This window comes from Thunnus albacares, chromosome 18, assembly GCF_914725855.1.
Source record: "Thunnus albacares chromosome 18, fThuAlb1.1, whole genome shotgun sequence".
NCBI classification, from domain to species: domain Eukaryota; kingdom Metazoa; phylum Chordata; class Actinopteri; order Scombriformes; family Scombridae; genus Thunnus; species Thunnus albacares.
The window spans coordinates 22859493-22884234 of record NC_058123.1 but is presented as its reverse complement, the minus strand read 5'-3'; the positions used below and the strand labels follow the sequence as shown (position 1 = coordinate 22884234).

Genomic DNA, 24742 nt, shown 5'->3' with positions numbered 1-24742 from the left:
TATCATGACAACGAAGCAGACCTCATAGAGATTACTAGAGGCAATACCTAGATGCTGAATACTTGTTAAAAATAGGTTTGGCATACATTACACACTTGTTAGTCATTTTGTTGTTCCTTCATGTTTCTCTGCCTATCTGGATTGAATGCAGCTCTTCCTACAGTTCCAGAAACACTTCTGTGGGTTGAAATTCCATCTAGAGTCAAACCCAATTACTGAGATCTTGAGGGTCCCTGAGCAGCCGAACCAAACACAGGACAGGTCAGTGGAAGCAGGTCTGGTGAAATGGGTCCCAGAACATTAGGTGACCCTTCAGGTGGACAAGGGCTTTACCTAAAAGAATAAGAGTACACTGCATATTTTATTTGGTATATTGTGTCAAACCTAAAACAGGATACCACTCGTATCAAGGTACATGTGCCTTGTATGTATAGAAACTGAGTACTAAGATGCATTTCACTATGGCTTAAGATTCTTCAGAGACATCATTTGCTCTGCCCTGGATGAATTAGGGCAACATCAGTCACCTTAGGGCTTTTTTGGGCCCTAATGGAAGGTTAGACAAAATCTGCCGAAACAGATACCCATGAAGACCTTGGCTGGAAGACATAATTCTCACGTTCAGCCACAACAAACAACAAACTTGCGGCAAAACTTCCTTTACCAAAATGACTCAAAATCTAACAGAGAAGGTTGATGTTATGAATGTTCCTCCCTTAACTGGAAAACAAAAGTGACTAAAATCTGCAATCTGTATTTGTTTCTGGAGTTGTGAGTCACAAAACCAACTGCCGCTGAGGTTTGCACTGGCAATAAAAAGTTAACTGGACAGCTTTATTGAATGACTTATTAAGCGACTGTGTTTTGCGAGAAAACTGAGGCGCTTTTGAAATGAACAAGAGCACCTTTCAGTAATGGCTCTTTCAAAGAAAAAAAAAAAAACATGCCTTCCTACTTTGTCTGAAATTGAGTCTACACTTTCACACAGTCTCAGGACAATGAAAGTGGCAGTTGCCCTGGTGTGGCATTTGAAGCTGCAAGGCATCTGTAGAAAAGGTAGAACTGACAAAGATGACCTTTGTTACACCGTAGCTTTAGGATTGTTATTATTGAGCAGCACATGTCTATCTACAAAGCATGGGCCTTTACTACACGCAGTTTTCAAAGGTGTTTTTGCACATATGTAAGTTAGGCTGATAGAATAATCTTTCATTTAATCAATAGATGGCAAACCTAAAATTACAGTGTCATCCCTGAATGATTTGATGTTAAATGGCAACAGAGACAAAAAAATCACCTCGAATCTATTTTGTCATTTGCAGAGCTACAAAACCTTGACTTGTATGCTTCACAGTAAAGAAAAGCCAAAATATATGGATATATACTGCAGACAGATAGATATCAACGGTCATTATTACATAGTGCTGCTGCTTCACTGTCCTTGTTGACACAGGGTTATGACTACTCTTGCAAAGCCAGTGTCAGAATTATAATTCTGACACTTTGTGAAGGGAGCACATGTCCGGAGACAACTAGTTGAAAATATGGTTGTGGTTGTGGTTAAATCTGCCACTGACAAAGCTCCACCCACAGGCCTACTTTCAATTCTGTTACAATTTCTGGTGTGAATAACAAACCCCACCACCTCCACAAGCCGCTGGATTGGTTGGCAAAGAAGTTTTTAATCTTGGTTTGACTTTTTTCCCTGCACACACAGTAATGCCAAAACCATACTTAACTGTTTCCAGACATACAGTACACCTGCATACTGTACATAACTGCTGGAAGTTAGAGTTATGACAAAAAGTATTCTCGGACTATTTAACACTGAATGATAGATGGATGTACTTTGGCAGTGGCTTCATTTCACCCAGTCTCTCAGGTTCACCTTTCCCACAGAGATGTACTGCCTCCTTGGATAGAAAGCCCCTCGCTCGAAGTATTGTATAAAACATTACACAGCACTGGGGTTAAGCTTAGATGACACCAAAGCAGCAGTTCCTGATAATTTATAACAGTCATTTGTCTCACTTGCTGTGACGTGGTGAAGCCAAAGGCAGACCATTGGTGAGCAACACAGACAGACGTGGGGTAGGTGGGGTGGGGGCATGACGGAGGAAGAGAAACTAGAAGAGTGTGGTAAATGAGGTTAGAGGGGAAGAAAAGAAGGGGCCAGTTCAAAGACTGCTTGTGCAAGTCAGAACCTTTCTCCGGGGCAAATAGGGGAACAAGGGCCTCACTGCAGCCCAGCAGCGAGAGCAGCTCCTTGGGCAAACAACTCTAATCAAATTTGTGTGATTGGACTCAGAAAAAGCTGCGAGGGTATAAGAGGCTCCTTTCACCCGGGAACAGACACAAGGAAGCATATAAAAATCTACTATCCCTCTGCTGATCTTTACAGTAACCGTTCACATGACGGAGTATCTGCCCACCCCAACAGCCCTTGGCACAGCGCACACTGGCCCTTTCTCAGCTGTGAAATATCACCACCAGAAAGGAAGAGACAAAACTTTGTTTCATGTGCTTCCTCTAATGGATCGCGGGTGGATATTCAGCCAATATTTTGTAGGATTCACCCTGGTCTGCACTGCTTCAATCCAGCGTCAAAACTGCTATTTTTAGCCTTGATTAATGGCTGCAATTGGATACGGTTCTGGCCTTAGTTCATGGCCTCAATTTTCCTTGATCATAGCTGACGTTTTGGAGTGATCAAAGAGAATTACCTCCAGCAACTAGTTAAAATAAAGCATGGCTTCACAGTATGGAGATGAATATTCTGTGGGGGGATATCTTATGCCTCATAGCGGTGCAGAGGTGTTCCCAGGGAGAAAGCGAGGTGTGGCACAGCTTTGCGACCTGTACCCCACTCATTGCCTGCCTGAGTCCAGCTGGAAGGTCCCGGAGCACGCTTCCTGTTAGCCTGCTAAATTGTCTCCACACGCCCACGTTCCCATCTCTACAGGAGCGCAGAGTCTCCCATTAACCTCCTCCTGCAGCCTTAGCCTAGTACATCTTAAATCCACGTACTGAGGATGTAAACATGTACCACCCAAGGACAAAACACAAGGAAGGACTTGTGCTGCCACCCACGTACTCTGTTGTTCTCTTCAGAACAATATGTTCTATAACTCTGACCCAGATTCACCCATCAAGGTTGAAGCATGCTTAAATCAGGACTCGCATTATCATTTCCTCATTTTGCCTTTGCTGACTTATTGCCTGGTGCACCCATTGTCCCACTCAAGTGGCGTGGCACATGCACAAACACCTCATTTCTGACTCACTCGACTCACTCCGAGTCTTGTGTTATTATTTATTAGGCTTTATTTACTCTTATGGAAGAAATGCAGAGCTTTTACCTGTACTTCTGAAATGACTGGCAATATGCATGATAGACAGCATATTCAATCAGAAGATTATGAAAAATGCCCAAAACCAAATGACAGAGAGATGTACAGAAAACCAGCATCAGCACAAATGTTCAGCATTTTTGGTTAATAAAGGACTTAAAATGCATTACTGCGTATGGATATTCTTGTTGTAAAAAAGTAGGTATATTTTTTGACACTGATAAATGATTGTTAGGTAAAGATGTGCCGATCCTCAATTAGAAATACAGTTATATTTTGGTAGAAACTTGATTAAAAGAAAGCCACATATATCATGGGAAATGGTATGTTTGAGAATGTTATGTGAAACCTATTAATATTAAGTGGTACATAATTCAAAACCTGAAACAAAAACATCTGGGGCTGCAGCTGTTCTGCATGGGTGTACACTGAAAACTAAAATGACAATGAAAAGCACTGAAATTCATAATTGCTAGACTAACACAAGACAGAGCACTCGTAGGACAGTTTTAAAAACCAGGATTAAGTGTACTCTTTGGCTAAAATGCTCCTTTAAATCGGAGCCATTAAATATGAAAGGGCTATTGCTGATTCCAGAGGATGACTATAAAGCTCCCTTAGACAATGGACTCAAGAAGGGAAAAAATAAATATTGGAATGATCTTGTCCAGGATGTCAAAACTACAGTAAATTCGTTGTAAAGTGCACACCTCTGATTCAGTACCGCTACATGAAATCGAGCCAAGCTGGACTGGGAAAGACTTGGACAGGAAAACAGTGCAACAGTGCAAAGTCAGGTTTTGGAATGAGGAGTGTGGGCCAAGATAATGAATGGAGACAACAGGGCTCTCTCACTGAGTAAACCTTGAAGTATCAACATTTCAGGTACCATATTGATAACACGGCGAAAGACTGCTGCACCTTGAGAAGGAGCTGTTTTTCATGCTTACTCTTGACTGTTAAAAATAAACACACTTTGACCTGAAATCTAAGCTATATATATAAATATACATGACATTAACTTCAGGCCGTTGATTCATTTGGCTGAGCAACTCTTGCCAACTTGTAAAATGTTAAACTAAAAAAAGTGTGTATCAAAAAACTATAGCGAAGAATAAATAAAGGATGAAAACCTTAAAACAAACAATGAACAGGAAAGCCAGTTTTAACTGCGATGTGAATTTCTGTCCATAAACATGTTATTTAAACATGTTATTTGATTTTTCCAAATTCATGTCTGAGTTTCGTTATGAAAAAGCAAATGCCTAATTAATCCCAAGGTCCAGGAAAGTTCTGGCTAAGGATCTTAACTTGCTCTTTGGCTCTGTATGCATCTTACGTAAAAATAAAAAAAAAATAAAAAAATGAATTATGGCAAGGAGCCGGACCTTGCTGAGCCTTTAAAGTCAGCAGTAAAATAATTACTCAATACTAATTACCCAATCCTGCAAAAAGGTTCATAATAGACTTTCATTAAATTTCATGAGTCCTACCTTAAACAAAACTCTACAGGAGTGATTATGCAAGAATCATTCTTGTATAATCTTTTTCTTTCCACCCCTAGAATACCATTAAAGACAGAAAAATACTTCCTTTCCCAAAATACTGTAGCTGTCCTGCCATGAACTGAGGATATAATACCATGCCTGTATGGTACAATTTTATGTGATTCATGATATGTTTTGTGCTTATTTTTTTCTGGTGCCACAGTGTTTTAGATTTAGAAAAAAAAAAGTGACTCAGAAATAGCAAGTGTGCACTGAACCAAATCAAAGCATTCTTTTTCACAAAGGCTTGACAGTGAAAACTTTAACACCCAAGCTACATTATCAATTCATATTTGTAGGAATATAATAGCCTATAATAGCCTATAAACCTGTTATGGCAACATGGAAAATAGCCTGTATGAATACGAAAATACTGACATGTGGAGTGTGTCATGTTCACTGGAGAAGACAGCTGAGGCTTGTTATGGGTTACAGTATTATTCCAAAGCTTGAGTGATCTCTTGTGCTCTTCAGGAATAGATACATGCCACGCATTCCAAGAGGCGACCAAGTCGTTCAACTTGAGACTGTGCCAAGCAGGCTGCAGCCGCATTTGCAGGGACATTTATCTATTTCTCTAACTATCTATCTATCCGTCCATCCATCCATCCATCATCCATCCATGCATCCTTCGATCTATTTCACAAACCCACATTTTATTATTTTTGCAAAGCACCCTCCCTCCTTTCTATCTTTTTATAAGCATATGGGGAAACGTATTATTATTGATGAAATCATGAAAAAATATTCTATAAATAATAACAATAGTATTAATAATGATAATAATAATAATACATTTAATTTATTTAGCCCTTTTCAAGGTACTCAAAGACAATTATATTATATTATACACAATATTATACTACCTCATAATATTTAGCTGAAGATAGTATCCTTCTTTTGTCATATTACAGTATTATCAAGATACATATTATTGAGTCTGACAAAGTGAGATTCATGATGCAGGAAGCAATAAAAAAAAAAAAAAAAAAAAATACAAAACATGTGCTACGTCTTTCACAACCCTAACAAATCAATTAACAAACTGAAAAAAGGATGTGTTGGCTCACAGGCCAGGGCCTGGGTAAGGCCATCCTGACAAAGCCCAGACAAAAGGAAACCCAAGGACGAAAATCTCTATGAGATTCCTCACAGTGCTGCTAAATGAAAACAGAAATAGAGGTGCTTGCCAAAGTCAAATCTGACCTACTGGAAATTCATCAGTTGGCATTCCTAAAACAGAAATGATTCTGCATAGCGGTCTTGTGGGTAGAAAGTCTTAAGGATGATGAGATGACTCATGGTTTCATATTCTACATCACTCATTTCATGAGTGAGCGTCACTTCCTTCATATGAAAGATGTTTCCTTTTTATAATTGTGTTTGTGTTCAGTAATCAAGGACAGAGTTACTGGCCACACAGTTACAGATATTAACACATCAGGAGGAAAAGACAAATCCTCAGTCAGATCAGTCAAAAAAAAAAAAAAAAAAGAGGAACGAAAATACAGACATCAGCCTATATGGGGGCGAACAAAAGGGAGACGGATGGAGATGAAAAGAAGAAGGAGAAACGAGAAGGACAGAAGAAGAACAGGCAAGCAAAGCAAGGCTTAGAGACTGTGGGAGAAAGTGAAAGAGCCAGAAAGAGAATGAAAGAGAGAAAAAGAGGAGAGACAGGCAGAGGGAGGCAGACAAAACTAGGTCAAGTCACATGACTGGGATCGACTGCAGGCAGGATTAAATGTCCTACAGCATGTGGTCATTTACACAACAAATGTAGATTTCATTTTATAAATTATTTCTCTTCCATGGGGGATGAGGCTCGGCGTATAGCGAGTGTGATGCTACACTGTATTCTGGTTGGGAGCGGGGCTTTTCAGTGAGCACAAAAACAGAGCATTAAAGACTGGAGCGAGCCGTTCCCTCTGAGACAAGGAACAAAGCGAGAGCCTGAGATAGCATGAAAATGATCATAACAGGAGTGAGCATGAGTCCAGTATGAGACAGCTCCATTGTGACAGGCTAATGGCCATAACATACACTGTCCATTATCCTGTATGAAAGCAAAGGACAGTGAAATGTTAAAAAACAAAGATGTCACTTATTGCAAAGGCTTACACGCTGACAGCAAAAGTGTGCCCTAATGTCCAAACAGTAGGGTTGTATGAATTTAATTCTCTGATATTGATATGACATCAGATATATGCAAAATACACGTGACAGAATTAATAAATGAATAAATATTTCATGCAATGAATCCTGTTCCACTGCTACATCAAGCAAAAGAGCATGTAGAGCATTAATTTGGACAACGGAATTTTGTAAGATTATGATTGATTGATTTGAAAGTGAACTTATTTTAATTTTAATCATAACTATTCTAATTATCTGTTAACTCTCCCTGCTCTTTCATCTGTTTCTATCTGTGGATGTCTGTAAGCATGTGGTATATCTTATCCGTATGTTTATGTAGTCCTTCAGCTGTGTGACTTTATATCCTCGCCGTGACGCCCTTCAGAGCACACAAACACTGTAAACACACTTGTCACCTGCCCAGCAGTGCTGTTAAACACCTTATTTTTAAACAGTCTATGGGCTTCATATAGCATACAGATGCTAAAGATGCTAACCATGCTAACTAACTGCTAACTGCCATGCAGGCTGGTAAAATGGATCCGTCGCATCTCTTTGTTTCTGCAGGTTGGTGCTCCTGTCGATGTCGGAGCCTCAATGTGAGACGCTTCAGTCAGTAAATGTGTGTCTTTAAAACTTTTTTCCGGGGCTGCACTGACAGTAAACGTCCCCTGAGGATGTAACAGAAACTGTTTCCACAGATTCATTTTGAAAGCCAATGAGGAACAGCCAATGAGGAAACTCCAACACTGGGCCAGCCAACCAATGGTGTAACTTCATCACTAGGTGAGTCAGTCAGTCATTAAGTCAGTTAGTCAGTCAGTCAGAGACAGACATGCGGGTTATAGGGCTGGTCCATGAACAGTCCAGTCAAGAAGTGATGCCTTAATGGTAAAAACGGGCTGGTGATGCTGAGTGATGCACTCTTTGTGTGACTCAAAGCCTGTCTGAGTGGAATATCAAATGTATGACTGAGATGCATATTGTGTATAATGCAGGGTGACATGCTGTGAAAATGCCAGTTACTGCTCCATCAAAAGAGGAAACTATAGTTGCCAATCAGCAGAGGACTGTAGGCTAAGCTGGTCATAAACTCAGTCAGTCCCCTGCAGGCCAGCCTGTGGAATACCAATCATTCATTCACATCTGTGGTCAGCTGAGACTGAGAGATAGACAAAGTATATGTGTGTGTATGTGTGTGTGTGTGAGACAGAGAGAGCCAGGCACTGGACTGCAATCTGTCACTAGCTAGTCCTAATTTCAATAACTGAACCCTAACTGGAGATTCCCCACCGGATCTGAGCCAATCAATGTGATGTAATACCACTGATGACCCAGACCCACATGTGGTTCTTCACTTCCAATCAGTTTGACCCCCCGGGCTGTCGGGGTCACGGGGCCTAGCACAGTGCCTTTAGATCACTGTGTTTTAGAGTGCAGACAAACCAGGCAGCCTCTTTCTAATGAAGATTAAATCTAGAGACTACAACGTTGAGGAAATGATGTACTGATGACGTCATGATAAATATCTCTCATGTTGACTGACAGGAACTTTATAATGCATTTTTCAATAGTCTACATGAGAATTACATGTGTGTCAAAGTCTTAGAATGTCTGACAGATTTCATTTATTTATTTATTTTAATAAGATATATTCCTTCCAAGGTTACATAAAAATACACACATTTAATTGTATTGAATGTACAATATATTTGCAAACAAGATAAAGTGGTGATATTTTAGCTGCCAACTCCAAGTTTCAAAAGTTATTACAATGATTTTTTTTTTCCTGAAATAAGTGATAATCAAGTGGGGAAAAAAAGTTAATTCTCTGAAATGTTACACTCACCAGGGATGTAAGTCATATAGGTTCTAATTTCTATAACTGAATAACATAACTAGAGTTTTTTTTTTATTATTATTTTGTCAGTGAACTGACATTTCTTATGTTTCCACAGATCTGCACCTTGCTGTGTATACAGTCTCAGAAGTCAAGCTTTATGACCATTTTCTTACCTCAAACATAAACAATCATTTGACTTGGTATTTATTAGAGGCATTTATGAGGTAAAACATGAAATTCTTTGGTTAACCTTAAGATTTATTTGAAGTTTTACTGTGTGGATCAGGGGCGAGAGGATTGGCCCTTAGGTGCATTAAAATGAAAAAAAAAATCTACAGTTATAAAATCTGGTTTGTTTTGATAGTGTAGGGAGGTCCGGGTCAAGAGCTGAGGCACCTTTTGAGGGCATACGGCATACTCCTTCCACTGAAATGTCACCGATGACATCACTGCACTTCTACCTGCAGACGCCGCAAGATGCATTGAGCCAGCGAAGCATAGGGCAGCTCCAAAAATACTAAATCTGCCTTCAAGGGTAAAAACTCTTATCTCAAATAACAATTACTGACCAAGAGAGACAGACCGTCAGATCAGTTTAGAGCTGAGCACTGGTGCCCCCTCTCAAAAAGTAGAGTCCAAAACAGCAAAGTTAATTTGGATGATTTGGATCAAGGAGTGGGCAAGTGGTTCAGCAAGAGCAAGGTCATTCTGCAGGGCTGCACAGAGATGTCTGCACACACAATAACCTGAAGGCTGGGGATGGGTATTTTAAACCCTGTAATAAATGTGCCCCGGGGTTAAATTATTAAAAACAGTAGTATTGATGAACTCAGATGTTACCAGTTCTGCTCTTCGTATTGGAGAAATTAAGGAAATAGATTTCCTTTTTATTGAGGCTACGTAAATGTTATCTTGCAGTTTTCATCTCACAAACTCTGTTTCTAGTTTGCAGTAAGATTAAAACATTCGTCTATGATGCATTTTTGTTATTCTCGATCCAGAGGAGAGATCTCTATCTCAGAGGCTGTCTTATATGCAAGGGGCAGGGGCCAGCTCTCTCTGCCTCTCTTTCTCTCACACACTCACGTACATATATATACACACACACACACACACACACACACACACACACACACACACAGAACCTGCTCTTAGCGACAATGGCGGAGAGAACAACACACTCAAAAGTCTGGTTACACTTCATTAGAATCGATGCTGACAATGCTCAGTGCAACAAGTCTTTTGCATGCAAGGGTGGAAACATGAGTAATCTTTCGAAACATCTAGCAAAAGTGCATCATCATCTCTAATCTCTCGTTGCTCCATTCACCTCATGTATGTTATGTATACTAGCAGCCTAGAGCCCACACCAAGTTAACTAAACTATACAAACATGGATTAATGATTAAAATAATCATTAGCCAGCTAATTGTTTCGCTATAAATGTGGGTGTCTTCATAAATTAAATCTGAAGCATCATCATGCAATCAGAGTATCATCCCAACTGCCATTCAGAAATGCACAGTTCCACTTTTATTTTATTTGTTTTACATTTCAATTATCACATTTTGGTCTGTAATAGTGTTCAAAACAATTCTGTTGCAGTTCTTACTCATGTATGTTCATTTATATACAGTACATATGAGAAAATAAAGCAATGTTGATTCTATTCTTAATTTGTTTCGTTTTTTCTCTTAAAAAATAACAAAAAGAATAATAAGAGTACCATTAAAGTATCGGATCAATAAGCAGTATCGGTAAGAGTAGTAGTACCGTTAAAATCTTAATGATACCCATCACTGCTGAAAGCACAGTGAAAATGTCATACTGTCATGATCACATTTTAGGACAAACCCTGCCAGTGAGATATCTCTTTCTAAGAATGCTTATATTAGGAATCCTGTATGCATATGTGTATGTGCCCATGTATGTCCATCATTTTATCTGTATCTGTATAATACTGCACATATCTTTCTGTGTTTCTAGGATTTATGTTAAACTATGTTGACAATAGTTGACAATAAACAATCTCTATTGCATATTTCAGGAAAAAGGCTTCACACCATAGAGAATGAAGAGAAAACTTGTTGAGAATCTGTTTAATAAAAGGCTAAGCTCCAGAGTGCTTCAAGTATTTCTACGGTATACTCCAATTTTCACCCATTTAAAAGAAAATCTGAACTGAACACATAAATTCCTGGATATAATAACGACCCTGTGTTTCATGCCAACACATACAGCTTCAATTAACCTGTACATATACTGGCACACACACACCGATACAGCTCAACTTGCTAACGCCGCTCTGTACATCAAACAGACGCAGACACACAAACACATACAGTACGCTATTTCATCAACATCAGCATTCCTAGAAAGGAGTGCAACATGTCAGCTCAGCCAGGCAGAAAGATGTAGGCCAACTGCAGAGCAACAAGGGGGGAAAAAAAAAATCAGCTCTGCGTCATCATAGAAAGAGAGATAATTGACCAAATGAAACATGTTTCACTTCTGCCTCACTCAGGTAGCAAGATAGAAAGAAAACAGGATCTGTATTAAAACAGAATCCCTTCCCTGAATGATGTTTGCTTGAAAAACAATTTAAATGTTCAATAATTCCATTAAAATTGTGGTTGTTAAATTCCTGTTGATCGGTTAATCAGTTCTCTACTAACTTCATTATGTTCCTTTCCATTTCTCTCTTCATCTTTGCCTGTTTCTCTTGTTCACTGTCATCCATCCCCCTCTTTCTTCCCCTCCTCCTCCTCCCCCTCCTCGCATCTCTTTCACCCTGTCCTCCTCTCTTTATTTCGCTCCCCTCACTTTCTCCCTCTGATCACTGCCCTACTCCTGCCTGTGCGTACTGTAGCTCTCAGGGGGGACCAGGCATCAGTAAGCCCATCAGAGGGAGACCGTGATGCATCTCTTTTGATCAGCGCAGTCGCCACATTAGCATGTACCTCTGCGCTCTCCTGTTCTCCCCTCCGCTCTGAGTAAGCTACCTGTCTGTCAGCGCCGCAGACCCACAAGGAGCCTCGCCCAGGTAAGACAGAAGGCGCTCGGAGCTCGTCTGAATCTTAATCGCTAATGAACACGGGCTGGCTATGGCACTACTGATGAGAGGAGAGAGAGAACCGCTCTTGTGATCTCGCTGCGGAGACGGACAAAAGCCTCGCCGTGCATCTCTAATGTACTGTAAGGGCCCTGTAGCTGAACGCAACGCAGCGGATTGAGTGATACAAATCGACTGATGGTGTTGATTCGATTCTGAGGCTTTTTTTTTTTTGTCCCTCTTGGGACTTAGTGCCTCAAAGGGAGACTCATGAACACACTCCTTGTATGTCCTTTTCAATGACAACAAACTAATACATGAAAAAGCTAAATCTGTTTTTGAAACACAAAGGCAGCCTGTTTGTGTTTTAATTATAATACATAGTAGTTCTTTCATGATATACCAGAAAAGTCTGTTCACATCTTTTTTTTTTTTAAAGTTCTGGTGAAAACAAAGAGGTTATTTTTCATGCTATGATTAAAAGTTAACTGTCTGTGGAAGGTGGAGGATTTAGTTTCTTTTTTTCCCTGTATTTTATGAGGGGTTGTGTTTGGCCCAGGTCTGGCCTAGATCTGGATCCACAGCCGGGTGCCCTCTCACTTCTGTGCCACTTAATTAGCCCGGCCCTGCACAAAGGGGAGTTGGTCACATGGGCCCAATTTGGCCCGCTATAAAGTCTGCAATGGCTCAACATGCATTACTACGGGAGTATTTACGTGCCTGCCGCACCGGGTTAAGAGACTTTGAAGATGCAGAAAACAAGGCAAAGAAGAAGAAGTGAAAAGAAGGAGAAAAAATAACTGAAATGAAAGGAGGGGACCCTTAAATTCCAGGGAATTTTTCCAGATGTTGCACAAATATTCTACTGAGGCAATCCAGATGTGCTCACTGTTTATTCCCTCCTTCTGCTCACTATTCCAAGGACTTCTCTTTCTTCCCCTTTCTTCTCTTTCACTGTTTCTTTCTCTTTCTACAAGTCTTCTACACCTCCCTCCTTCAAGCAGCCCACATCAGTGTTCCCTGATAGTGCCTTTTAAGTGAGGGCTTTAATAGCCCCAAGGCACCTTAGCATCCACTAGGATCCTGTAATAAACATCCAGTCTCATTCTGAACAGCACATGTGTGTGTGTGTGTGTGTGTGAGTGAGTGTGTGAGAGAGAGAGCGGGAGATTAGGTGCCTTGTTTTATCGCTCTTTGGATCAATTAACAATTAACTCTGTTACTAACAATAGCTGCACTGATGCGATGAGAAAAAAAAAAAAAAAAAGAAAAAAGCCATGCACTGAGTGAAGCAAGACCTAAATAAAAACAACATGCTTCCTGCTTCCTTCTGCCGGACTCCACGCTGATCCGGTTTTGTTTTTCCCTTTCCATCACTTCTCCTTTCTCCTCACCTCCGTACAAACGCTGTCATGTCTGCTGAGGCTGCTCCTCTCCCACAGAGCATGACCCAGCCACAACCCCTGACCTTCCCTCTCCCAGACAGCACACTGATTCTCAGCTGCTCTGCGCTCTGCTCCAGATACAGCAGTTCATGAATCAGTTTGCCTGGGACACCCCCACCACCACCACCACCACCAGCAGCAACAGCAGCGGCAGCAGCAGCAGCAGCAGCAGCAGCTCAGGATATACGTGCGCTCACCTCAGCTAATTATGCACATAGCACACACATACAGTAAATGTGCACACTTGTACACACTGATACATTTGCATGCCCAAGAGCACACACACAGCCCTACTGATACTCTGATACATGGAAATGTGCATACTAGTGCTGAAATGATTTGTCAATTATTCATTCAGTTGATCACCAGGATATCAAATAACATATATTTTTGATGATGAACAACAATCATTTGAAGCAATAATCAAGTAAAAATGCCAAACATAATCTGGCTCAAAATTCTAACACATGATGCTTTGCTGCTCACTGAAATTCTTATTGGTCCTTTTAATATTGTCTAACATTTTATGGACTATATTATTAATCAAAGAAAAATCAACAGATTAATCAATAATGACAGCAACTGTTGGCCTAGTGCATGCCTACACAAACACACACACACACACACACACACACACACACACACACATAACTGCATAAACCTACAGTACACAGCTGCACACAGTCCTGCCAATAACAATTCTGCTCCGCCAACAACTCAACGCTCAGATCTGTCCCGTTTAATCCACTGCCTTCTCCTGTTTCCCATTCTGCACTGAAACAGAAGAAAGCATCCTAAATGTGACACTTGAACTTGTCAGAGCCGTTTGTGCAGGCAACTGTCAGCACTTTGGTATGCAGAAAGCTGATGACAAAGACATGGCTAGCGTCTGCGCGCCTGCCTGTCTGTGTCTGTCTAGTAAACCTGGTTGCTCAACTTTCTTTTCCAAAATAGTACAAACGACAGATTTACATGGAAGGTATGGGTAGCCTATATGTGCGCTAAATTCTACATTCATTATGTCGGAGAGTCAAGAAAAAAATGACACACTGTCATGGTACAGTGATATATAATCTGTTTACATGACTCTTTCTTTGGATAACTAAGAACATTTTCCTTGGTGACACAATGCAAGGGTTTTTTTTTTTAAGTCTAATAAACAGGTTAATAAATTCTATAGCCAATATAAAAGAGCATTCAACTCAGCTACCACTTAATGTGCTTTGCACATTCATTCATTCTTATTACTTTCAGTGACTTAAGTAGTAGTGCACAGCTAAAAAAAAAAAAAAAAAAAAAGAGATAAGTATACCCTACATTCTGGTCTTACCATGGTCAAGATGGGTTTATATTGAAGTAATTTATTAGGTGTGTCATTGCTCTTTTACATTATGTGGCCTTACTGTTTCATATTACATGGCTCTGCTGTGTGATTTTACTGCAAACCCTGTCTGCAAAGCAAATTTCCCCTTATGGGGCAATAAAATGTTGAATTCAAATAGATTGAATGTTGTGGAAAAAGCAGAGGAGGGAACAACCATGTAAGCACCTTCAACCGAACACTCAATTACAAAGGGCGAGAGTGAAAATTTAACTTTTCCAACATTTCATTTCAGCTGTTCGCAGTGTTCTTGGTACAGCCTATTTATCTGTCAATATCAAGAGCAAGAGGATCCATGTTGCTGGTGTTGTTTTTCCAGATAGATACCCCCCCCCCCCCTTCTATTCTTAGCACCCTTCCACCTTCCTGCTGTTGAGAACATTCCTAAAACCAGACGGCCGCAGCAAGGTGTCTAACCATAGGTGACAAAGCCCACTAGAGTTCTGTTCAGACAGTGTATATGTATGTATGTCTGTGTGTGTGCACATGCATACAGGTGTGTGTGTGTGTGTGTGTGTGTGTGTGTGTGTGTGTGTGGACCACAGTCTGGGCGGATGTATGAACATGCTAGACCTGCAGGCGTCAACAAACAGTTAATCAGTCTTTCTGTACTGCAGGCAGAGGAAAAACCCACAGAGGAACCCTGTTATCTCACAAAATATCTTTTTTTTCCCTCCCTCTATTCTCCCTCATGCATGGTAATTTGTGAAAATAATGTGAAAGTTATGACTCGTTAAGCACGTACATTACGTATTTATGCTTTGCATCCATTTCTGAGGTGACCTGTGTCAATCCCTTTGCATCTCCTAACGTCCCTTCGTATCCTCCATCTCATCAGTAATCCAGACAGTTTGGTAGCTTCTCTAATGGATCTTCTGTTTATCATAATTGCAGTCACAGCCTATAATCTCACAGACTGGTTTAAAGGGCCGAAGTTGAACCTGAGTCCTGTCTTTGTATTGTGAGAAAGACTTGAAAGTTGAAGAAAACTTTCTAATGCACTGCGTCTTGCGAGCATGCCCCTATAGGATCTGGAAAAACTTTAGCTGAGATCTGGTTGAACAACAGCTTCAACCAACATCAATCCCAGCAGGCAAGAACCCGAGGAACAGAAAACTGAGAAGGAGAGAGCCTCTAAAATAAGTAAAACTCAGCAAAACTTTCAAGATAACAAGAGGAAATGGCTCATACTGTAGTGACATTGAGCAGCAGACAATATCTTATACATATAAACTTTAATTATACAACATTACTGTTGAAATCAGATATCCAGGGACATGAAACAACAGAGCAAGGCCCGATATGGAAACCTGGGGTGTGTGACAGTGGGGGAGGGGGGGTTTGAAACATGTTCAAATGTACACCGAACTCAACAATCGGCATTGAAACACCTGCACAAGTGTTATTACCAGTAATGTGATAATTTCGTGCAGTTATGGCTACTATAAATAGTTTATTTCCAGGACCAGCTAATATAGGGACATTCACTGTTTTCACTAAGCGCCTTTCACCACAAATAAAGTAGCCACTATTACATGCGTTTGTATATTTGTCAGGAAAACACAAACACTCTGCCATAACTGCTGTGTTAGCATGACAAAATAGCACCCATAATTTGTGTGCTATTTTTTGCTATTAACAAGCGGGTGTCGCAATGGCATGTAGCTGTGCAACATCATATTCTGGTGAGGAGAAGTATTCACAAACCTCCCCAGTGCTTTTCCTGCTGATGAAATTCTTAGGAAATGCACAGAGCGATGCCGTTTTCTTAGAATTTTCTCTTAAACGAATGAAGATTAAATCCTAATAAAGGCTATACACAAAGCATCTTAGCCAGAGCTTTTAACATGAAGAACTAAAGTAGTGAAAAGTACTTCGAAATGTCTTAAGCAGGAGAGGAAATAGCTGCATGAAGTGCATGCAGGGGGAATTTTTAGCTAGAGTAGCTACAGATTTGATTTTGCAGGAATATTTGAATATGATCTTGACAGAGCTGTGTTTGCATTACTACTAAGTCATTAATAATAGTTTACAACTTCACTTTTTTTAATTCCTTCCACATACAGGCACCTTGCCTTGCATTAACCTGGCAAGCTAATGGATGAAACGGTTAGCAGAAACACTCTTTTTCTCTTGCTCCCTCTAAATTGCTTTCTTAAACCCTAAAATGATTTTAATAATATTTTATGTGCCTGCACCACACATGCACACACAGCATTTCATCACGGAGTAAAAATAGATTGTAATTACTAATCTGATACGTTTGTTGGCACGTAGGTGCAAATTTACAGTAAATGTACACACCCAAACACCCACCCACTTGCACAGTCACATATGCACACACAGAACATAACTGAGGTGTTTTGCATGCTGTGGGATTTCCGTGGCACCGTGCCCAGCGGTGCACGGAAGCCCCACCTCCCCCTCTGGCATCTGGCAAGGTGACAGATGAACGTAACGGCAGCAGCGGTGGTGGAGGTGGTGGTAGTGGTGGAGGTGGTGGTGGCAGGGAAGGGAGGAAGGCGTGGGGCACACCGGGACACCTCCTTTCGCTCCCTGCGACCTCAGAAAGAAACCGTGATGGAGCGGTGAGAGACACGGCCTTAATTACCTCGCTCTGTTTCGGCTGTGGCGGGTGAGTGTTTACATGTACATACACACGGACAGACACGGGGTGTTTTGTGTATGCGTGTGTTCGAAAAAGACAGGGAGAGCACTGTGTATACACCTGAATATACAGTTTTATAAAAGCAACCTCACAGTTGGAGTCCATGATATAATTATTTTTTCTTTCTGCGAGGAGTGTAGAAACATCAAACACATCATTCCAGCTTTTGATCATGTTACACACTGATGATATCACAACCAGTGTAACAGATACATAATATTACAACATGTAAAGCAGTGATCCACCGTAGTTTAGTCGTGCTTTTATGGATTGAAATTTTAAAGTAGAAAACAAAGTTCTACTCACGCATGCTGTAGTGCAACTAGTTCAAGTGAATTAGATCAACGTGTTTTAAATCAGCGGTTCTCATTGTTATAATTAGTGTGGAAAAAAATGCGGGCAGAGGGAAATATAATGACAGGAAGGAGCAGAACATATCTAGGATTCACTCGATTCGTCATCCCTCTCCAGTGAATACCCATCAAAGCCCATGTGCTCATAACTTAATTACAAAACACATCATAACCGCCAAACAGCCAAGATATTTTCATGCATTACCGCGATCACAGAAGAAGAGTCGACAGTTGTTTTTATTATTAAAAACATGCCAACTTGAGGATTGCAGAGGAACAGAAAGGGAAGTCATCATCTAACAGCTACTTTTTTGGATTCTCTGCAACTTTTTTCATTTCACAACACAATGATGATATACTTTAGCTTTCTTTCCATTTCTTTCTTACGTTTTCTTTCTTGCTCATCTTTCTTATGTGTTTCTCCTCCTTGCTTGGTGATACACACAGAACACAGAAAACAGAGCCCTGGCTAGAGGAGAGCAAACCGACCTTCCACTCACTGCGAATTATGAGTGTGATCTGGTCAAATCCCCGCAGAGACTACGTTTCCACTTCAAAAGAGTGGTTGTACGCACCCTGAATACTGCCAGCCCACAGAAAAGCCATTCAAGGCAGTTAGAGGACCTGCAATAAAACCCAAGACTAATGGTGCTCAGATGATTCAAACACTTACTAGTGAAAATGCAAGCTACAACAATCAAACTTCAACAAATCAAAACAGTGTGTAAATTTGTGCTGAAATGATTGCTCCATTAAAACGTGATTATTTACTGCGTTTCTCTGTCTTTATATTTTTATAAACTGAATATTTGGGGGTTTTGAAGGACGGCCAATGTGAAGACGTCACCTCAAGCTTGTGAAGGCTATTTTTCATTTCATAGATTCTCATTTAAGTGATTAACTGCAAAAAAGTAACAACAATAGTTGTTAGCTGCAGCACAACCTACCATGGAGAGAATTAGTAAGGATAGAAAAAAAGGAAAGAAACACAAAAAGAAAGACAGAAAGACAAAGAAAAAAAGAAACAACTGCAAGCTACTGTCTTTAAACACTTTAAACAACAGATTGAACGCCAAAGGCGAATTCCTGAAATGATAGAGCATATGGGGAGCAAAGGTCAAGGTTTAAGGTGCAAAGTTCAGTGCGGCCGTTATCAATAAAGGCCTCCTGCGAGCGAGGAGCTCCCTACACAAATAATTAACGAGCCTTTGAGCCATTCCATGATTTCTGCATCAGAGTGCCTTCCAGCAGTTTCTGATTCATACTATGTTTAGAACATAAACAAGTGTGGGCCGCAGAGGAGAGAGGAGAGAGCATGACAAGCTAAACTGTGCGCTGTTTTATCTGAAGCCAACAAGCTTTCTTCTTAGTCATGAAGTGTAATTAATGCTTTATACTGATCAACAGAGATACTCCATGAATAAAAAACACACTTGATGGCAATTCACTGCAAAAAAAAAAAAAAAAAAAAAAACACTCTTGCTGTGTTCATAATTGGAGCATAAATCTTTTTTTTTTCTTTCTCCCCTCTCGTACAGTTTAGTTTGGATGTTGGCAGTGGTAAAGGGTGGGAAAGCGGAGGGTGGGCACATAGAAGGCGAGCAAATTTTCTTTGATTTGCTTGAGTTAAAGGCCTCATGGGTGAGATAGAGAGAGGAAAAAAGAGAAAGGAGAGGGAGAGAGAGCTGTCACTTTAAGCCATTAAGTCTCGCTATAAAACTCCTCCAATAAAAATGACAGCTGCAGCCCCTTTTCTCAAAAGGGGAGCAAAAGCATCACATCAGGAACACAAAACTGGACGGCTGTAAAAGACAAACTTGGCCAAATGCTTTTGACAGTGTAATTCCCCCAGCCCTCTCCCACCACACACACACACACACACACACACTCACACACACCCCTCCCAGCAGACGCACACCCTCTCCCAGTATTACCTTTGTTCCTGAGTTACTGCCAGAAAAGGAATGTAGCCCTTAGTCTATCCCACACACACACACACACACACACACACACACCACCATGAATCTCACTTTCTCATCAAAGACCATGAACTTCATTGATTTTGGGAGGGGTGTGTGTGTCTGTGAGTGTGTGTGTGTGTGCGGGGGGTACCTTATGTTCCCCCAAACAGAAAGCAACACAGAGTTTAACAGTGGGATGTTTGAGTTCCATCGGACTCAGGAAAAAAAAACAACATGCATCCCTTTAGCAGGTGGCAAAATGAGCCTTTGAGGTGAACAGTCAGTCGCTTTTCAGTATTGTTGAGGTCAGAGCAACAAGTTACTTGTGATCACTCTGAAGAGAGAGTTTGTTTCATAGAGCTCTGGAAAACATAAAGAAACTTCAGTCAAGTTTAAGTTAACACTGGTCGAAATTCAGCATACAAAATCTCTATTAAAAGTATAATCCATTTGATTATTCTCATATCCAAGTTAGATTTAATTTACCTAGGGTTGTGGTTTGTTCCTTCACATAGTTCATTAGAATTTCATTCATGACTCTCTATTACTTTAGTGGGGAAAAAAAGGCTTCAATTTTCTAAAAAGTTCCATGTCTAATTTGGGAAAAATAATCTTTTCAACATATGACTATACACGTCTCTTCAGACAAGCAAATACACCAGTAAAAAAAGCATAACTTTCAGCTGCTGGAGCTACTTAGATGCTGACATATTAGCCACAAGCTCATCAACCCAACAGAAAAATCAGCACTTCATCAATACTTATAGATTACCTGACTTCTAGGAAAAAGGGCTTTTCACCCGAGCATTGTTGAAAAACTCCTTTCACAGACACATTGTTTATTTCACTGACAAACTGTCATGATCAGCCTCGTCTTGCTCTGACAAAAGGACACATTCTCCTTTTAATCTCATCCTTTCAGTCTTCATGGCTTAATGTCAAGTATGGTGGTGGTGGTGGTGGTGGTGGCAGCGACGGTGGTGGGGGTGATAGTGAGATAAGGCTGCACATCAGCATACAGCACAGAGCCTACGGCGCTAAAGGGAGATGTCGTCATCACAGCCAACAACTGATCTATAACTGTAAAACGTACTTACTGTCATCTCAAGCGGTTGCATGTCAGAATTTCTAATGCAGCACGACAGATAATTACACTGAGTGAACGGCTAATCGATACGTTCAAGGACTTCGCAGATAGCGGCGTCCTTGAAGTGGCCAATTAACAATCAGCGCTCAAGTGGACCTTTGATGGAGCAAGTTTAAATATAAATGGGCGATTTTAAGGGCTGACAGATTAGGACTATAGGCGATGAGAGAGCTGCTGATACAGCATGTGGTGCTGCTTGGAGGAAAAAGATGAGATCCAACACTCTGCTGGAAAAAAAGTGTTCCTCCTCACTTAAACAATGAAGCAATGAGCCTTACACCAACCACAGAGGCTTTCAGATGGACTTTGCTGTCTGTGTACGCTGTCAAGTGTCTGCATGGATGACTCTGGCGCACATTTAGGCAGGCCGAAACTCATATCACTTTCAATGTGGACACACAATACGGTGCACCTGTAATAACAGCCTGTCAGTGTGTGTAACGCTGGTGGTTTAGCATATTTCTGAGAAGCCACATAAAGGGCGTTGTGGCCACAGTGTCAGCGAGCGGGCCTGTAACAGAAGAAAGCCGCCCCGGTGTCTCAGAAGTTCCCCCGTGAATCTCCTCGGTGCGTACAGGCGGCTGATGATACGTGTCGAGGTGTAACACGACTCCCTCATGAAAGAGCAGCAGACACAATAACAGGGCTCGCCTACAGGTCTGTACTGTATCTCTGCTACAGGGGACAAGGGTCTGCTCTGTTCACTCTGACAAACTTACAGTAGCATTCAGCATTAATGATTTACAGTGAGCTGTGCTTGTGTGGGACTGTGTGTGTTTCAACTAGGAATTAAAAGGATCCATTAATACAAACTGGACTTAGCCTAAGATTAATGGTTTAAGACGGAGTAATTTATAAGCCATATTAATTCCACTTTTCCTGGAAATTCAAAAATGTCCCTGTTGCAATGAGAAATGACAGCTGTACCTACAAATGCCCCCCCCCCCCCCCCCCCCTTTTTTTCCCCTTTAAATCTTTACCTTCTGGATAAATGAAGCATCAAACATTAATCTGAAAGTTGCCTCTCTCCTTTTATTACAACACACAAAGTGTCAAATTTACCAGGTGGCCTCAAAAAACCAGTGGTGTTAGTGTAGATTATATCTATCCACACAAAACAGGCGTCTGTTCAAATCTCAGATAGTGACTACAGTGTACAAAAGGTGTTCTTCACCAGTGTCACCTGTGTGTAACCGGTGTGTTAATCTTTACTTCAACACAGTTTCAAGAGACAAACTGCCAAGACACAACCTCAAACTGCCTTGATAAGTCGAGCGACTTTGTTTGAGCACAGTGCCAAGTTTAAATCCCAACTTCTACGCTGTTTGGGGTTCATTTTCCAACCACTAGCATTCAAAGTTAAACGGAAGCAAATTTCGCCGCAACCCAAGTCACGTGAAAAACAACATAAAGCGTAAAAAAGCGACTTCCAAGCACATATTCATATTTTAACCATACCTGCCAGATGATTTCAAGAAAACACACACACTACCTACTCACAAGACATACCCCGAGCTTACGTAATACGGAAAACGTGCGTTAAAAAAGTACATTTTCTATGTAAAATTCCTAACTGTTTTTGCAATAATGTTTAAATGTGTTCAATCCAGTTCACGCAAGTTCAAAGCTTCACCTCGACTCGCACTTTTTTTTCTCATGCAACTGATGTTAAATAAAATATGTCGACGTTTAAAGCAAAGGCGCAAACTTAAAGCGAGTAGGTACAGTTAATTGCAGCGCACGCGAGGTATGCGCGCGGCTTATCCCGAGCGAGATGTCACTCCGTATCAAAGCGAAATGTCATCAACTCAGACAGCAGCATTAGATATGCAACACAGCGAAGATATGTCTGTTTCTATTTTAAACGAAACGATAAGTCCACGTTAGTAAAAAAATGAAATAAAATAAAGATTATAACGTTGCCTCCAGCTCGTCAACAGCTCTAAACATGTTGATGCATTTGGCAACTCGCTGCACGCGCTGTCAAAAGAGAAAAGAGGGCAAAAAGGAAAAAAAAAAAAAACGCAGCGCGAGGACACGTTTCAATCTGCCGATGAAAGTCCTATCAAAACCCACACGTTCATAACCCAGCAAGGCTTTGTCATTAAACAAACAAACTTACCCAATGACAAGAATGGTTTGGTTTCCATGTCTGTCTAGTAGGTTAGCTCATGCCAGCTGAGACGACCGCGTTTGGGAGTTTTTCACAGGCGGCTGCCCGAGTAGACTAGACCAGACCCGGGCGCTGCTGCTGCTGCTGCTGCTGCTGTGGTCCTCTTCAAGTAGACACGGGACTCGGCTCGAAGCGATAAAAGTGACAGGTCGATGTCTGATAGTCTCTGAAGATAACCTAATGTTTCTTCCTCTGTTTGCTCACTCAGCTGCTGCGCTCTCACTCTCTCCTCTCCCTCTCGCGCTCGGTGTACAACAACTCCAACTACTGGATCCGCACTGCAAAAGGGACCTGTGCAGGGGTACTCCCACCAACGTAGACTGGGCTGCAGCGACACCACAGATAGAAACGGGAGCCTTATCATGAACTTTCAAATCAACGACACAACATGAAGAAAATCGTAAATCGACTATACGGTGCATTTTATATCACAAGTCTACAGATTTTCCTCGAGGTGGAGGTTTTTCTAAATCATGTGGAGCCCTTTCAGCTGAGTAGCAGCTACTTATTCTTTTCGCTGCTTATCTCCTGTTATTTTAACCTGGTCACATCTGTTGAACCAGGGCTGTTGGCTCAGTTAGATAGATGTTTCAACTGCATTTACTCACCGCTGAGGCAATTAGCCTATCTCTCTGTAGAAGCTGCCACAACATAAAATATAAAATAAACACCCACTTACACTGTAGGGGTTGGGATTTGATGACATTTTATCTAATCTGATTCTGGTATTAAATCTGCTTATTAAATCAAATGTATATCAATTACAAAACTATGAAATTATGTCAACATTTTGTTAAAGCACTTATTGAATTAAAAGACAAACAAACAAAAAACTAAAACTCAGGTTTTGCCTGCATGTTTGCTGTTTATTTAAATGACTATCTGGATGTTTTGTACTCTCAGAATCAAATATAGTAAAAACTTCCATCATAAAACAATGGCAAATTGTCTTTGATGTGTTTCTTTTCTTAAGAGACAGAGAGGCAAGATAAAAAATTAATTATTTGCTTTGATTTGTTGAGACTCAAAGCTCAAAAAAAAAAAAAAAAAAAACCCAGACATTTTACCAACTTGTGACCATGTCGTATAACCCAACCCTAACAATGAGATATTGTGTTGTTATTGTGCAAAACAACAAAAAACAAAATCCAGACCAGGAAAGTTGCGCAAGCTCAAATGTTACTCAGTTACAATGTCAATATTTTTCTCAAAACTCCCCTCTCTACATCTGCTTATGTTTACTAAATTCATACTGTGATCTGCCAACATGGCAGAAAAATGAAAAATCTATAAATTTATTGCAGATGCATAAATGTTTGGGGCAGATTCACCAAAGCCCCCCCTAGGCTAGCTTTACAGCAAGCGGCAGCACACTCAATTTGCATAACTCTCGCTGCATTACACCAGTGTTAGATTATTTCACTATCACTGTTCTTGCTGCCATATATGTTCGACCATGACAGTTTACACCTCCTATCCTTCAACGCACAAGCCTGCACGCATGCAGGAGGCGCATTTTTCAAGAGTGTAAAAAATAATGCTTCTTTGGCCCAGATTGAAGGAGAATATCACAGTATAGGTTTTACATTCCCCCCACTGTAAAATCCTGTATGCACTGCATATAGGAGAGATGTAGGGTATACATACACCTCCTGCAGCCATCCTCTAGGCCTCTGTGATGAGCAC

At 40.8% G+C, this 24742-nt stretch overlaps 1 protein-coding gene across 4 annotated transcripts in view; it reads right to left on the bottom strand.

The window, feature by feature from the left end:
- Positions 1–23364, bottom strand: part of rxraa (retinoid X receptor, alpha a) — a 105623-nt gene extending 82259 nt beyond the window's left edge. Inside the window, exon 1 of one of the 4 annotated variants that reach the window (XM_044333380.1) lies at positions 23006–23364. In XM_044333380.1, coding sequence (XP_044189315.1) covers positions 23006–23033 — 28 coding nt within the window. In that variant the 5' untranslated portion in view covers positions 23034–23364. The remainder of the gene's footprint in view (positions 1–23005) is intronic. The other 3 variants (XM_044333379.1, XM_044333381.1, XM_044333382.1) reach the window with 3 other exon arrangements.
- Between the last annotated feature and the right edge of the window lie 1378 nt (positions 23365–24742).